The sequence below is a fragment of the Alexandromys fortis genome, unplaced genomic scaffold, assembly GCF_014885135.2.
Source record: "Alexandromys fortis isolate MF-2015 unplaced genomic scaffold, M_Fortis_MF-2015_v1.1 scaffold_1, whole genome shotgun sequence".
NCBI classification, from domain to species: domain Eukaryota; kingdom Metazoa; phylum Chordata; class Mammalia; order Rodentia; family Cricetidae; genus Alexandromys; species Alexandromys fortis.
Genome location: NW_026067927.1, coordinates 18,310,576 through 18,326,110, shown reverse-complemented (window position 1 = coordinate 18,326,110; position 15,535 = coordinate 18,310,576). Strand labels below are relative to the sequence as shown.

At 50.9% G+C, this 15,535-nt stretch overlaps 1 protein-coding gene across 3 annotated transcripts in view; it reads left to right on the top strand.

Annotated features, from left to right (window-relative positions):
• Wwp2 (WW domain containing E3 ubiquitin protein ligase 2) overlaps nucleotides 1-8,851 on the top strand; it is a 122,085-nt gene extending 113,234 nt beyond the window's left edge. For all 3 annotated transcript variants that reach the window (XM_050144080.1, XM_050144081.1, XM_050144082.1), the window contains exons 14-24: nucleotides 85-160; nucleotides 393-464; nucleotides 654-742; nucleotides 2,788-2,947; nucleotides 4,202-4,335; nucleotides 4,647-4,787; nucleotides 5,276-5,396; nucleotides 5,713-5,817; nucleotides 6,718-6,814; nucleotides 6,957-7,029; nucleotides 7,126-8,851. In XM_050144080.1, coding sequence (XP_050000037.1) covers nucleotides 85-160; nucleotides 393-464; nucleotides 654-742; nucleotides 2,788-2,947; nucleotides 4,202-4,335; nucleotides 4,647-4,787; nucleotides 5,276-5,396; nucleotides 5,713-5,817; nucleotides 6,718-6,814; nucleotides 6,957-7,029; nucleotides 7,126-7,225 — 1,168 coding nt within the window. In that variant the 3' untranslated portion in view covers nucleotides 7,226-8,851. The remainder of the gene's footprint in view (nucleotides 1-84; nucleotides 161-392; nucleotides 465-653; nucleotides 743-2,787; nucleotides 2,948-4,201; nucleotides 4,336-4,646; nucleotides 4,788-5,275; nucleotides 5,397-5,712; nucleotides 5,818-6,717; nucleotides 6,815-6,956; nucleotides 7,030-7,125) is intronic.
• Nucleotides 8,852-15,535: the final 6,684 nt, after the last annotated feature.

The window sequence follows — 15,535 nt, the reverse complement described above, 5'->3', positions numbered from 1 at the left end:
CCCCGTTCCCTAGGGCTCTCAGAAATGGACTGCTCGTTTTCTGAGAGATCAAACAGGTTCCAGCGCATCCTTTGCTCTTGCCAGGACAAAGCAAGGCTCACCTGGTGCCTATGACCGAAGTTTTCGGTGGAAGTATCACCAGTTCCGGTTCCTCTGTCATGTGAGTCCTGGTTTTGGGGCTCCCATGGGAGTGGGGCTGTTAAGTGCTGTCAGGTGGGTCTCCCAGACCCACCTAGCACTGGGGGTGTGTCTTAGATGGGTGCAAGATGCTTGCCCCACTCTGAGCTGCTTGTCTCTAAGGAGTAGTCTTCTAATCCTGGGCTATGGGGCTGTGCTGTCACAGATGGGAGAGCCCATTGAGCCCCAATTGACAGTGTTCCTTTTCTTTTTAGTCAAATGCCCTACCCAGCCACGTGAAGATCAGCGTTTCCAGGCAGACACTCTTTGAGGACTCTTTCCAGCAGGTTAGAGAATATTATTGATGCTGGGATCCTGGGCCAAGCAGGTTTCCTCCCACCACCTAACCCCACCTCAGGGTGTAAGCATTGGTGACTATATCTACTAGACAATAAGCCTCAGCATCCCCTGTCCCCACATCCCTGCCTGCTGTGCTGGGGTCATGGGCAGGATGGCCGGATGCCCTGTCTCCCCAGATTATGAACATGAAACCTTATGACCTGCGCCGCCGGCTCTACATCATCATGCGTGGTGAGGAGGGCCTGGACTACGGCGGCATCGCCAGGTGAGCTAGGGTGCCCAGAGGGCTCTACTCTACCCCATGTCCCCTTGCTATAGGGCCCATGGCTAGAAACCTCCTCCATGCTGTTCTTCATCCCCTGAGTTCTCCTGCATCAATAGGATAGGCCCTGGTGTGATACTGAGAATCATCTCTTGGGTTGGGGATGTGGCTCAATTAAGTTAGGATGCTTGTCTAGTGAGCAGGCCCTGAGTTCGATCTCCACCAACACATAAATCAGGCCTGGCAGGTAGTTCACATCTATAGTTGTACCTCTTGAGCAATAAAAGAAGAAGGATTAGACATTTAAAGCTGTCCTTGGCTACATAGTAAATTTTAGGCCAATATGGGTCTCTGAGATCCTGTCTCCGAAAGGAAAAGGTGGAAAATCCCATGACAAATGTCTGGCTAGTCCCAGTGAGCCATGAAGCAGGGGCAGGCCTTAGCCCATTGGTTACTAGATTATAGGGGTGCTGAAGGATTCTCGAGGAGGGACTTGATGCTCTGTGCCAGCCTGTGTGTCATTTTTCTCTACTTACAAAGCAACCTGTCAAGTTGTATCAGTGGGCAGTAGGGTCTGTGGGTACCCCTTAAAATCAGCTCTCGGCTTTCCTTTTTCCTGAGGCAGCCAGAGCAGGTGAAGTCAGGTTTCTCAGAGTGTATCTGATGTCTCTAAGCAATCCATCCCCTGCTGCATCGTGTGCACCAGTCAACAAAGTCCCTTAAAGAACCCAAAGCACTGTGTTACCTTCACCCCACAAAAGTTAGCAGGCTGTTTGGCAAAACATCGCCTTGGACGACAGGCAGAGGGCCCTGACAGTGAGAAGGAGCATCTTGGCTGTGGTGACCTCTTATCTGCTGACCTTGTGGTGGGGGGATATCTTCCTGCTTGGCATTGGGCTCACCCACCTCTGGTCCTGTTTGCTGGTGGTGTACTCTTCTTGTTGACCCCATCCTGCGAATGGATTGTTCTTTTTTCGTGGTGACCTCCCCAGGCTGTGCTTGGTGGGCTTCTGGTGTGGCTCCCTCCCTGTGTGTCTCTCTCTGTGTCCTGCCAGTGGTTTTACCCTATGGTAGGTTACGTCATGCTGTTCTACCACAGGGTAGAACCACGGACAGGATACCGGGGCACCCTCTACATCGAAGGACTTCATCTACACAGCCACAAACAGACCAGCAGCCAAAGGCTGGCCCCTTGGCCCGTGTTCCCTGTTGGTTTAGCTCAAGCCCTAAAGGACCCTGATTTCTGGCTTATACTTGGGGTGTAGATAGATGCTGAGGCATCTGTTGGGTGGTGTCAGTCAAAATGAATGTGTCCGAGTTTGGGATAGGGTATGCCGATGGGTTCTGGGGTGAAGGGAAGGCAACATGCAAGTGAGGTAGGTACCTGTAAGATAGCTAGAATCAATGAGGTTCCTGGAGGCTGAGTGGATCCCAGAGCCTTCAGGGATGGGTTTTGGAACATGCAACTGTCTGTGTATTCTTCACATTGCATTTCATACCAGGTTGGGTGCATACTGTCATAGAGCAGAAATGTCATTGTAATAAATGTGTATATTTACGATTTCATTGCATTTATTTGTTTATTTGGGGACATAGATGTATGTGTGTGGTTCTTATGGCCCATATAGCATGTGTGAAGGTCAGAGGACAACTTATGGGGATTCAGTTCTCATCTTTTACCAAGTAGGTCCTAGGGATTGAACTCAGGTTGTCAGACTTGGATGCAAGAGCCTTCATCTGCTTACCCATCTTGCCAGCCCAGTCTGTAATGTTGTGGTGTAGTGCCTTTATATAGTACATAGCCCCACAGGGTGCATGGTAGTCCTGCGTTTGAGGAGCCCCTTTGCCACCAGGAGCTCTAGATACTGTAATGTAAATGTCCTATGGGAGCCAATACGCAAGTTTTCCCAAGTGCCACCTTCAGGTGCTGTTGTTTTGCTTCACCCAAGAACTGGGATGGGCTGGCGCTCTGACCTCCCAGGACACACATGTTCAGATGGTCTGACACAGCAGAGGGCTCCATTGTTCTGTCCTCTCTCCTCTCACAGAGAGTGGTTTTTCCTCCTGTCCCATGAGGTGCTCAACCCTATGTACTGTTTATTTGAATATGCTGGGAAGAACAATTACTGCCTGCAGATCAACCCAGCCTCCTCCATCAACCCTGACCACCTCACCTACTTCCGCTTTATCGGCAGATTCATCGCCATGGTAAGGGGCCTGGGATCTCTGAGCAGGGCAGCCTCTAAGGAGGCTGGCTCTAGTCACCAGGAGGCAGCAGTGGCATGCGCTGCAGACCTTAGGGATCAGGATCCTGCCCTCTGTGTAGGATTTGCCATGACTCTCCCCTCTTCCTCACACCATTTCTAACCGAAAATTAACAAACAAAAAGCAAGGGAGTTGTGGAGAAGTGAGATACTTTGCAGTGGCCATCTGGGGCGGCTACAGGGTTTCTCATGTGACTTACTACACAGAAACCCAGGGACTTCCACTAGGTCCATTGGGACTTACAGGGTGTAACTAGGCCAAGCAGAACCCTAACTGTCAGCCTGCTTGCTGCCTCTCACTTGGGGGTACTGCATCTTTCATGAGCTGCAATAGCAAGGGGACCTTTGCAAATGTCTGCCCGAGACACCGCCTTCTGGAAGAGAGTTAGGAATCGGCGTGGGCTTAGGTCAGAGCCATAGTGAACTGGCTGCTGCAAGGCCAGGGGCCTTCCCAGCAACTGTAGTCACCTAGAAGTACAGGCTCAACAGAGCAGTGAAGAGGGCCGTAGCGCATGATGACCCACGCTGAGCAGGGGCCTGCGAGGCTGTGCTCCAACTGCGCCCCAATGATAGCTTTTTTTTGTTGATGTCCTGAGTCTTACCCCCACACATTCCCTTCTCTAGAATACCAGGGACCTAAGGCTCCATCACTAAATATGGCCATTCCCATCATCTGGAAGTTCTTGTTAAGTGCTGGCAATGGCTCCAGAAGTGGGCACGTTCTTCCTGGGTCTAGAGACCTGCCTGGCCCAGCAGCAGACAACAACAGAGCGGCCAGACTCTCAGACTGTTACTCACCGCTGGCTGCCAGTTCTCGCCAGCCTCAGTGTCTGCATTATTCTTGGCCTCTTGTGCCACCCGCTCAGAGTGCCAGTGAGTCAGGGCTAGAGCTGTATTGAACAAGTTTTCCATGGAAGTGGGGGACAGGCCTTTGCCCAAAGAGGGAGTGGCCTGGCCAGTGTGCTGGGCAGACAGTGGGCCTGCTTTGCCCATGCCTGTGGCTTTCAGGGTGGGATGAGTCTGTCCATATGCCCAAGTCAGAGCAAAGTGCTTGTTTCCCAAACCCCCTTCAGCTAGGGCAGCTGGCTCCCAGGGGGTCCTTTCAAGGGGAGGGCAGCTGACATCCAGAGCACTCCTGAGTCTGCCTCCGTGCTGTCCAGGAAAGTAAACCCCTCTGCTGTGCCTCTCCCTTGCCCAGGCTCTGTACCATGGAAAGTTCATCGACACAGGCTTCACCCTTCCTTTCTACAAGCGGATGCTCAACAAGAGGCCGACGCTGAAGGACCTGGAGTCCATTGACCCCGAGTTCTATAACTCCATTGTCTGGATCAAGTGAGTCCTGGCTTGCCCTGCTCTGATGGAGCTGAGCTCTGATTGGCCAGTTGGCACCCTGACCCTGATTCCCTCTACTAGGAGATCCCTGGGTGCTTACCTGGTCTCCCCAGGTCTATAGCAATAGAGCTTCTAGGTCCCCTGTTCTCGATTCTCTCTCTGCAGCAGAGAATGTACCAAGCCACTGGTCAGGGTTCCTGGCCACCTAGTGAGTTTCTAGTGCCTCTCGGGTGCCTTAGTAAGAGGTCGAGCAAGTCAAGGGTAGGCCTTGATAAGGTGGACATCTTCCCCCTTGGCCTCCTGTGTCCCAGAGAGAACAACCTAGAAGAGTGTGGCCTGGAGCTGTTCTTCATCCAAGACATGGAGATCCTGGGCAAGGTGACAACCCATGAGCTGAAGGAAGGCGGCGAGAGCATCCGAGTTACAGAGGAGAACAAGGAAGAGTACATCATGTGAGTCTCAGATCCGGGGAGGGGTGCGTTACAGAGAAAGGGCATTTGCCCTGTTTTTGTACCATCTTTGACCCGGCCCCGCTATGGGGCCCATAGTGCCCACAGACAGCACAAATATCCTGGCTGTGTCTGCCTTGGTTGGTGACATAATGACTTGAGCTGTGGACCTGGAGCCTCTGGTTACCAGCTCCGGGTTGATCTTTTTGTGTTCAAGAGGCCTTCCAACTGCAGGGAACTTTTTAAAGAAATATAAAGTTTAGATGTTACCATCTCTCCTGACCCACATGATCTCTGGTGTCCAGTGAATTTCAGTCTCTGGCTCCCCACTGCACATGTACAGACTTCCCGTTCAGGTTCTTTAGGCTGTTTGCTCTGTTCCATTAAACCATGGAATTGTTACTTGTGAGGTTAAGTCTGAGGCTCAGCAGTTAAAGAGTGCACCAGGCAGGGCAGCCTAGGCTCCTTCAACAGCTTATCCTTGGTTTTAGGCTGCTGACTGACTGGCGATTCACCCGAGGAGTGGAAGAGCAGACCAAAGCCTTCCTGGATGGCTTCAATGAGGTGGCCCCTCTAGAGTGGTTGCGATATTTTGATGAGAAAGAGCTGGAGGTGGGTGCCAAAAGTTGTGGGCCCTTGAGTTCAGGTCTTTTAGGGTATCCCAGATCTGTGATGTACACCCACAGAAACTCACCCACCAAGCCCCACACTTGAAGCTAGAGGCAGCAGTGTGGGTAGTGTTGCCTGGATCCTCAGCCCTAACTTCCTCTGTGCATAGAGAGCAAGGACATTAAAATTTCTGAAAAAAGTAGCAGGTTAACAGATTTTGGGAGTCACGTTATGGTGGGAGGAGGCAGCACCATGTGGGCATGAAGCAGTGCCATGCGGAGGGCTTGCTGCAGGCTTGCTGACATGTCCCTCCCTACAGCTGATGCTGTGCGGCATGCAGGAGATAGACATGAGCGACTGGCAGAAGAACGCCATCTACCGGCACTACACCAAGAGCAGCAAGCAGATCCAGTGGTTCTGGCAGGTGCGTCCTGGGCTCTGTGTCACCCTGTTGGGCGGGAGATAAGGTTCTTGTCAGGGATGGTTACCAGTTACCCAAAGGACATGATCCCAGACTCAAGGACCTTTCATCTTTGACACATTCCTCCCCTCCCAACTTGGAGAAGTAGAGGATAAACCTATCTCTTGGCAGGATAGAGGTTGTTGTAGCTACATTGTCGCCAGTTTGCACAACATAGGTTGTCAGCAGTCAGCAGTGGCTGGGAGCCAAGGGGACCCGCGGCCAGGAAGTTCAGCTGCAATGGCTACGTAGTCTCCTCCAGTCAGATGGGGTAAGGAAGGCAGGCACACGTGTCTAGAAAATACAGTGAGCCCATTATCTTGAATTGAATGTCTTAGTTCCTTTATATATGTGGATTTTACAGCTGTTTAACAAGGAGAGTGTGCAGTGAAAAAGACATATACAAGTATCCTTATATGATGTGTGTGTGTATTTGCATGTAAAGTTTTTGTGGAGGTGTAGTTCACATGGCGTGCAATTCATCATCTTAGATATTTTGAGGTGTTCAAGTCAGTGGTTTTAGCTCCTTCGTTGTATTGTACAACCAACAGCATTATTCAACTTTACTACAGTTCATTTCCGCAAAAAGAAACCCTGTTTCCACCAAACAGCTACTCCCAACCTTAGTGTGTCTTTAAAAGCAGACTTGGGGAGAGGGTGGGGAAATACCTGGCCCAGGATGTCCCTGAGACTCATGGACCTTTGTGGGACATTCTACAAACACCCTTAGAGAAAGCATCTTTGACAGTCCCAGATTGCTGTCTGTCTCCCCTTCCTGGTGTGGCCCCGCCTGGCCTGGAGATGTCCCTGCTGAGGCCTGAAGTGCTGGGCTTACGGCACCCTTGATGCCTTCTGGAATTGCAGGTGGTGAAGGAGATGGACAATGAAAAGAGGATCCGGCTATTGCAGTTTGTCACTGGAACCTGCCGTCTGCCTGTTGGGGGATTTGCCGAACTCATTGGTGCGTTTTTCCTTTGTCCTTGACTGGGGGTGAGGACAACACGGGTCATACACATCTTCCTGGAATTTGGGGAGGGAAAGGGTCTTGTTTTAGGAAAGGCCATCTGTGTTGACATAAAGTAACACCTTGCCTTGGATGACAGGGAGCAATGGACCCCAGAAGTTCTGCATTGACAGAGTTGGCAAGGAAACCTGGCTACCCCGAAGCCATACATGGTGAGTTTGCTGGAAGCCGGCAGGCCGGGAGCCTCACTGGTGGGGGCAGGACTCTGAAGCCCTGGTCTCCGCATGCCACCCTTCTGTCTTTTACAGCTTCAACCGCCTGGACCTCCCGCCCTACAAGAGCTATGAGCAGCTGAAAGAGAAGCTGCTGTATGCCATTGAGGAGACCGAGGGTTTTGGGCAGGAGTAGCCAAGGCTGTCCCTCCCATACCCTCCAGCACAAGTAGTCCTGAGTCCTTCCTGCCTGAGACGCCATTGGCTGCACAGCCCTTGGAAGGCCCCTTTGGATAGTGGCCCTGTATGGATCTGTGCTTGGATCATGTTGGTGACTGAAGAGTCTGACCCCAAGAGGCCCTGTGGCCCCTTTCTCCTACTTGATGATGGCAGTCTGGAATAAAGCCCCCTGTCACCTTTGACTTCATCACCTGTTGCAAAGTCAGAGGGCTGCCCTTCTGCAATTTTGTCCCCTCCACTAGGACCAATTCTGGGTGTGTGTGAGTGCATAAGGGAATGTGCCCTGCCTCAAAGGGCTGCCCCAGAAGCTGGGCCTCACACGGTAGGTGAAGAGATAGGCTGTGTGGCTTGGCTGACTGGATCCAGAAAGTCAAGGGTCTTTGGCAGCAGAAGAGGCTCCACTTCCGTAGACCTTTCCTGGAGTCTGTGTGGAGCAAGCCTGAGGAGCACAGGCCTGAGGAGCAGCTCTGCATCAAAGTTGTCTTTGCTGTACTGCCCGGTGGGCTGCAGCCCAGGGGACCGAGCAGGAAGCACTCAGTACTACCAGTCCGTCTCTTCCTAGCAAGCAAAGGGTTGAAGACGTCACCACCTGTGTGTCAGTGGGAAGAGACAGACTCCCTGGACTGTCTTGTGACATAAACTTGAAGTATATTCATGTATAGGGTTGCCTTCTGTTTTATTTGAGTATGCCGCTAGCTATCACCTTCTGTCAAAGAGCTGGTGCCCCAGGTGTTCTGGGTCGTCGAGGGGCTCAACCCTCTTGATCCAATAGCTTCCCCAACAGCTGCTCCCCTCAGGAACCCGCTTAGCAGTTCCCCAGCTCAAGAGGCCTGGCTCTGCAGTCCAGTGCATCCCTGCCACCCTCAAATCCTCCACTGACAAGATCCCTTTGCTAGACCAGGCAAGGCCGGTTAGGACCAGGTTGGCAGTACTGTCTCTCAGTGGCTTCTGGAGCTCGCAGTGGCTTAGGATGGGTCGCATCTCGGCCAGCCGAGTGTTTGTGCTGTTCAGACATGAGGAAAAGACACCGGTTTGATTTATGGCGCTCTTGACAGCCTCCCATGTAGGTCCACAGGCCTCTCTGGGGTTTCAGAGCAGTTATAGTGGCGCACTCCCTCATGCAGCCTCCCTGCACATACTAGCTCTGGGGTACGCCAGGCATGCTCTCAAACCAGTCACAGGAGCCTTCCGAGGACAGGCCCTTTCTGCCTTTATCCTTCCTCCAGTACAGCCCGTGACCCCCCACACACACACTGCACATGCTGATTTGAGTGGCTCCGCTTACCGCTGCTCACCTTTCCCATGCAGTCTCTTGCCATACTCCCCATGCGCATCACAGAAGCTGCTCAGTACTGGGTGGGGGACCAGCTGCCAGCAAGGTCAGTCAGGAAGCCTCAGGTTCACAGGTGTTCATGCGTGTCTGTGTGTGTGTGTGTGTGTGTGTAACTGAAGTGTGTACAGAAAGGCCTGTGCTAGCTAGCACCAAGTTGGTTGACAGATTGTTTTGTAATGCCTGCCCCTGCCTTGGTATTGCCAGTTTCTTGTGCAATAAACAATCAGCAGCCGTGGGTGGTGTCGTGTGGCTGTTTACACACACTCTTCTGGGAAGAGGCTGCCAGCCCCACGGGTCTTCCAGAATCTCCAGGCCAAAGCAGAGTGATAATGCCCCAGCCTTGCTGCCTTGGAGGAGTTCGGGTACCAGTAACCAAGTAGCTTTACGTCTGGGCTGGATGGCTGGGTACCAGTAACCAAGGTAACCTTACTTCTGGGATGGGTGATTAGATACCAGTAACCAAGGTAGCCTTACTTCTGGGATGGATGGTTGGGTACCAGTAACCAAGGTAACCTTACTTCTGGAACAGGTGGCAAGTTCTTCTCCGGAGGTCACTTGCCTCAACCCTGGTCACAGTGTTACTCTCTTAGCAACAAAATCGTTCCTTTTGGAGCAGAAGTGGCTCAGGTTGCATGAGTCCCATGACACGGGATTCCTTGATGTTGAAGTCAGGGTCACACCTTGGTTTAACACACAATTATATTGACAGGTAAAACTTCCAAGATGGAGCTGGGTATAGTGGTGCATTTCCTGCAATCCTAGTAATTGGAAGGCTGAGGCAGAAGGATTGCTCCACGTTTGACGCTAGACTACCTAGACTGCCCCTGCCTCCAAAAGAGCCGAAGTGGGTAGAGAGATGACTCGGTGGTCTTTATTGCCCCACAGTGGACCCAGATTCAGTTCTCAGCATCCACACGGTGGCTCACATCGCCTGTAACTCAAGTGCCAAGGGATCTGTCACCCTCTTCTGACTCCCACAGGCACCAGGCACAAATGCCACACATTAATACACGCAGGCAAAACATGAATACTCCCATATCACAAGACTTTTCCTAAAAGCCAAACAAGTGTGGGCTAGACCACCACCTGATGAGTGGACATTGAAATGACTGCACGTTCTTTGGTTTGGTTTGGTTTTTTGAGACATGATCTCTTTGTGTAGCACTGGCTGTCCTAGAACTTGCTCTGTAGACCAGGCTGGCCTCAGACTCAGAGATCTGCTTGCCTGTTCCTCCCAAATGCCAGAATTAAAGGCGTGTGCCACCACAGCCCAGCTAGTGACTGTCACATTCTAATCACACTGATGAGAGGAGGTGGAGGCTGGCTCCTTAAAGTGTAATGGCTAGTTCACTTCCTCATTTTACTTGTGGGGGGGGGGGTGCGAGAGCTTGAAAACTTTGTGCTTGCTAAGCATGCAAAACCCAGGTCTATGCCCTTCCAAAGGCGTTTTTCCACTTGATGGGGGAAACACTATACTTTGATTATAAATTATTGGGGAACATTCACATGGTATACATAAGTTTCATAGTAAGGGTTTTTTTTTTTTTTTTTTTTTTTTTTTTTTTTTTTTGAGACAGGATCTCACTCTGTCGTACCCCTTGCTGGCTTGGGAACTCTGTATAGCCCAGGCTGGTCCCAAACTCAACAGCAGTCTGCCTGTATCTGCCTCTGCAGTGCTGGGCACTTTAGTAAACTTTAATAAGTTTTAGTATGACCTGCCACAGTGGGGACTCACCTACATGTCTCCAGGCATAACTGCCACTCAGCGGACAGTGGTCCTTCCAGACAAGTTTGTGTCCATATGCAACTTATAGATGTCTTAGTTAGGGTTTCTGTTGCTGTGAAGAGACACCATGACCACAACTCTTACAAAAGAAAAACATTAAATAGGGGTAACCTACATTTTCAGAGGTTTAGTCCATCGTCATGGTGTGACATGCAGGCAGACTTGGTGCTGGAGAAGTAGCGGAGTGACCTACATCTTGACTTGTGGGCAACAGGAAGTGGTCTGTCTCACTGGGCGTGGCTTGAGCATATGAAACCTTTCAGACCAGCCCCGTAGGTATGTGTGATTTTTAAATATACTGGAAATGGGATTGCATAGCTGTTGTTTCATTAATGAGGTGTTGGGGCACTTAGCATGTTGGTCACTGTATTTCATTTCTTCTCTGCCATGTGACTTTCATACCATTGTTCTATAATGTACCCATTGCCTTCCTGAAGTGAGCTGTGGATGTCTCCAGCAACTTGGCAGTGTCTACACAGCTTCATCAAATGACCCTGGGCAGGCCCAGCAGGAGACAGTTCGGAAAGCCCGATTGTTGTGTCTTGTGGGTTTTGTTACATTTGAGTTCATTACTAAGGAACACAAACTGTCTTAAAATAGTGATCTTGCTGGATGATGGTAACAGAGACCTTTAATCCCATCACTCCGGAGGCAGAGGTAGGCAGACCTCTGTGAGTTCAAGGCCAGCCTAGTCTACAAGAGCTAGTTTCAGGACCGAGAAAGCCTGTCTCAAAAAATAAATATATAAATAATAAAAAGAAGAGGGATCTTCTTGCCTCTCTCCTGACCGTTAAGATTTCAGACACTCACTGCCACTCCCAACTAGACTTTTTTTTAATTTAATTTTTTAATTTATTTTTTACATACCAATCCCAGTTTCCCCTCCCTCCTCTCCTCCCACACCCCCTTTCCACCATCCCGCCCCCACCTACTCCTCAGAGAGGTTAAGGCCTCCCCTGGGAAGTCTGAACTAGGTTCTATGCAAATGACAATGGTGTGGCTTGGGCAGTATATGGGGCCACTGGCAGGGGGACCAGGATCAAACTCTAATACATGAACTGACTCTGTGGAGCCCAATCTATGGAGATATACCCTGCTCAGCCTAGGCACTGGGGGAAGGGGGGTTCGTCCTGCCTCAATGAGGTAATGGGATAGACTTCGTTGCCAACTATACTTTTTTAAAAAAAAATGTAAAATGTTCAAATTCAAAGATACAAAGGGTCTGTACCAAAAGGCCTCCGTCACTCTGGTGTCCCCACCCCCACCCCCGCCTGATCCCCAGTCCCTGTCTGTCCTGAGCTATTCAGATCTGCTGCCACCGCTCCAGCAACTCACGCTTGTTAGGTCTCAGGCTCTGCACACGTCTAGATGATCTGGACTATAGGAGGATTTCTGCCCGTTAGGTAAAAGCCAGCATTCCTCAGGAGCTCGTGACATGGCAGTGAGACGGCCTCCCCGTCCTCAAAAGTTGTCCCTCTCCACGGCAACTCATCCTACACAGAATTCTCGTGGTTTGTCCGCCCACGCTCTCTTGCTCCCCGGGGCTCTCTCGCTTGCTCGTCTCCACTCTTCTTCCCTGTTTCTCTGGCCCTGGCCGTGTCCAGTCTGCTTTCCTTTCTCTCTTCTCTGGGCTTTTCCGGGTGCTTTTGGATATTCTGGAGTGGAGAGGTCATGTCGGCAGTTTCTTTACTGTTCCCTGCATATACCCATGTCAGGCACGGGCCACGGTGTCCGGTTTCCTTTTCCTGTCTCCCCTTTTTTCTTTTCAGATCTTAATTGCCATTATTTATAATATGTAGCAGCTCAGACCTAAAATGCTTCCGGTTCCCCCCCCACCCATTTCAGTCTTGCTTACCGCTTTGCACGTGGTGGCATCTGACCCAAAGAATCTGTGGTCTAGGTTTTAAAGCAGGCTGTTTTCTTCTGTTTCATATGGCTTTATTGTGTTTACCCCCAGAGAAGGGAAGTGTGAATTAACTGTGCCCTTTTGAAAGTCCCAGGTTGACTTCTCTCGGCTTTAACTCTCTGTGTGTAGGGAGGGCGTGCACTTGACTGGGGGTGCAAAGGCCTGTATGTGCACAAGCCGAGGCCAGAGCAGGTGTCTTTCTCTGTAACGCCCCATGGTTACTGCTTTGACACAGGGTCTGCCATGAAGCCAGAAGCTGTTTTGGCTGAGCTGGTTGGCCAGCAAACTTCCGGGACCTGCCTGTCGCCGCCCCTCAGTTTAACTGCTGGGGTTACAGTTATGAACAAGTAACAAGAAAAATCCCAAAACTAATCAAAAAATTCCAAAATTTGTATCCAATTTCCCCCTTCCCCCGAGCTCCTGGTCATCACCATTTTACTTTGTGTCTACAGTTCTATGTCACACAAATGGAATCTCAGTGGTTTTCTGTTTGCGATTGGCTTGGGTCACTTAGCATGATTGGTCCTTGTTTCTACAAAGAAGATATTCAGATGAGTTGAGGATGTAACTTAGTTGATACTGTGTTTGCCTGATATTCACAAAGCCCAGAGTTCAGACCCCAGCCCCAATAAGCCAGAGGAGGGGGGAAAATCAGAAGCTCAAGGTCAGTCTTGGCTCTATAGTAAGTTCAAGACCAGGCTGGGATACTTGAGACTCTGTATCAAAAAGGCGAAATGGGCCTGGTGAGATAGCTCAGTGGATAAAGACTTGAGTTTGATTTCCCAGAACCCCATGGTGTAAAAGAGAAGATAAGTTCCTACAAGTTGTCCTCTGACCTTCATACCTGGGCCATGGCATGCCCGTCCCCCCCACACACAACAAATTAAAAGGTAACAAAATATAGATCTGTCCCACCTGGCAGGATGTGCTCATAATTCCAGCACTTTCGAGGTGAATGCCGTAAAGAAGGAATTCAAAGCCAGCCTCAGCTACAGAGCAAGTTTGGAGTTAGCCGAGGTTAGATGAGCACTTGTCTCAAAACCAAACAGGGCTGGGGAGGGCACAGTGACTACGACTTCTCCACCTGTGGACCTGAGCCCGTGTAAAGTCAGTAAGCGGTGTCTCTCCGTGGCCTCCGTTCAGTTCTGACCTTCAGGTTTCTGTGGTTCCTGTTCTGATTTCCCTCAGTGATAGAGTGTTACCTGAGACTGAGCTGCAAGAAACCCTTCTTCAAGTTGCTTTTCGTCATGGTATTTTAATCACGGTAGAAAACCTAAGTCATTGCGTAACCCCCTCGTATCCCCTGCCCCTGCTGATACACCCCTGAGGTGGGTGGACTTCTTAGGTGGTCCTCGACGCTCTCCTACTGATGCTTGCAGCTTTGTTGAGTGACTCTTTCCTTGAGTGTGGACGAGTTTTGCACCTCTTTCCAGCCAACAGACCATGGCAACCATAACGGGATAGATGTCCTGTCTGATGGCAGACACCTGTGGCCTGGTCGCCAGCTGACTCTCCTTACTGTTTTAGGTTTCCAACATGTACACTCCCTGGTTGGAGAAGCCCTCGTGGCAAGGGATGGGCGGGGTGGGGGGGGGCGGACTCCTATCAATTAGTGTAGTCGCATTTCCGATGTATTTTAGTAAATAAAGCTTGCCTGAAGATCTGAGGGCAAAACAGTCCCCCTGGTTAGCCTTACAGACCAGGTTATGGTAACACACACCTTTAATCCCACTAGCCATAATGACACACACCTTTAATCCCAGTAGTCACACTAGTTGCCATAGAAACTAGGTGCGTGCCTTTAATCCCAGTCCTGGAGAGGAATATAAAACGGGGGGGGGGGGGGGGGGGGGGGGGGGGGGGGGGGGGGGGGGGGGGACAGCTCTCAGACACAGTCTCCTTCTGAGATTCCAGGAGGCAGGATCGCCATTTCAGAGCAAGACTGAGGTAAGAGCCAGTGGCTGGCTGTTTTGTTTTTTTGGATCTTCAGGTTGAGCCCCAATTTCTGACCCGAGTTTTTGTTATTCGTGTTTCAAACCAGCTAGCAAAAGAGAAAGAATGTCCAGTAGGCCATGAGGCCTTGAGTCCTCCTAATGGCTAGTACAATAACTGGCCCCTTGCTCCCTTGAGCTGTCAGATGCCATCAGCCCAGGGAACAGCTGGATTGCACCCTGTGACCAGCCCTGAGCCAAGGCTCCAGGTAAGCCATGCCTGGGACTGCTGACTCACTACACCACGTGGGAGGTGGGAACGGTGCGTTGTTTTGAGCAGCGAAATCATAGGGGAACTTGTTACCCAGCTGTAGATGACCTACCCTTGCTGTAGGATCAAATGTGCTTAGATTACCTTTGCTTATATTGCCTGGTACCCAGGTGTGGCTGTTCTTAGTAAATATGAGGGTCACGGTGTGGAGAAAACATGATGTTGGGCATGACAGGACAGGCCTGTAATCCCAGCACTCAGGAGGCGGAGGCAAGAGGATCTCTGAGTTTGAGACCAGCCAGGGTTACATAGTGAGACCTTGTCTCGGTCAAAGAAAAAAACACATAAGCAAAGCAGGAAGCCAGCGTCTTGTTAGCCTGTTCTCCATGCAGAAAGGCCATCATCATATTCTGGGGGGAGCAGGGGCCACAATCGTGTCACCCCTGTCCTTGCACCCAGTCCTCACCTGGCACCCTTCTCCAGGAGCTCGGCCTAGCCTGAGACTGCAGGTGGCCTCAAATGCCATCTGGACTCGTCTGGGCCTCCAGCCAAACCCAGTTGGCAAGGGTCAACCCAGTCTCTCCAGGACAATTTTGGGTTCATTTCCTGTGTAATTCCAGGGTGTGGAACCAGGAAAACAGTATTATTACAGCAGTGAATTAGCCCCAAGAGTGGCCATTGCAGCCCTGGACTCCCTCTGAGGGTGACTTGGGGGCACAGTTCCTGCTCCGGGGGCTGCCTGTGCGTATCTGGGCCCAGGCCGGAGGTGGGTGAAGAACTCCCTCCTTCCTGGAGGAGGTCATTTCGCCTCTGTGGAGTGGTAGCTGTTTACCACCTGCCTGCCATTGCTTCCCATTAACTAAAATGAGAAACGGGTGACAAATGTCCTATGCATGAAGTGGCGCAAACTGTCACCTCTTCCTGCGCTGAAAGTAATGCTGGCCAGGGCACAGGGACAGGCGTTTTCCTCTGCAGATTAAAGAACTAAGGGAGCTAACGTGCTGCTGGGAGTCCCAGCGAAGCCATCTTATAATACCTG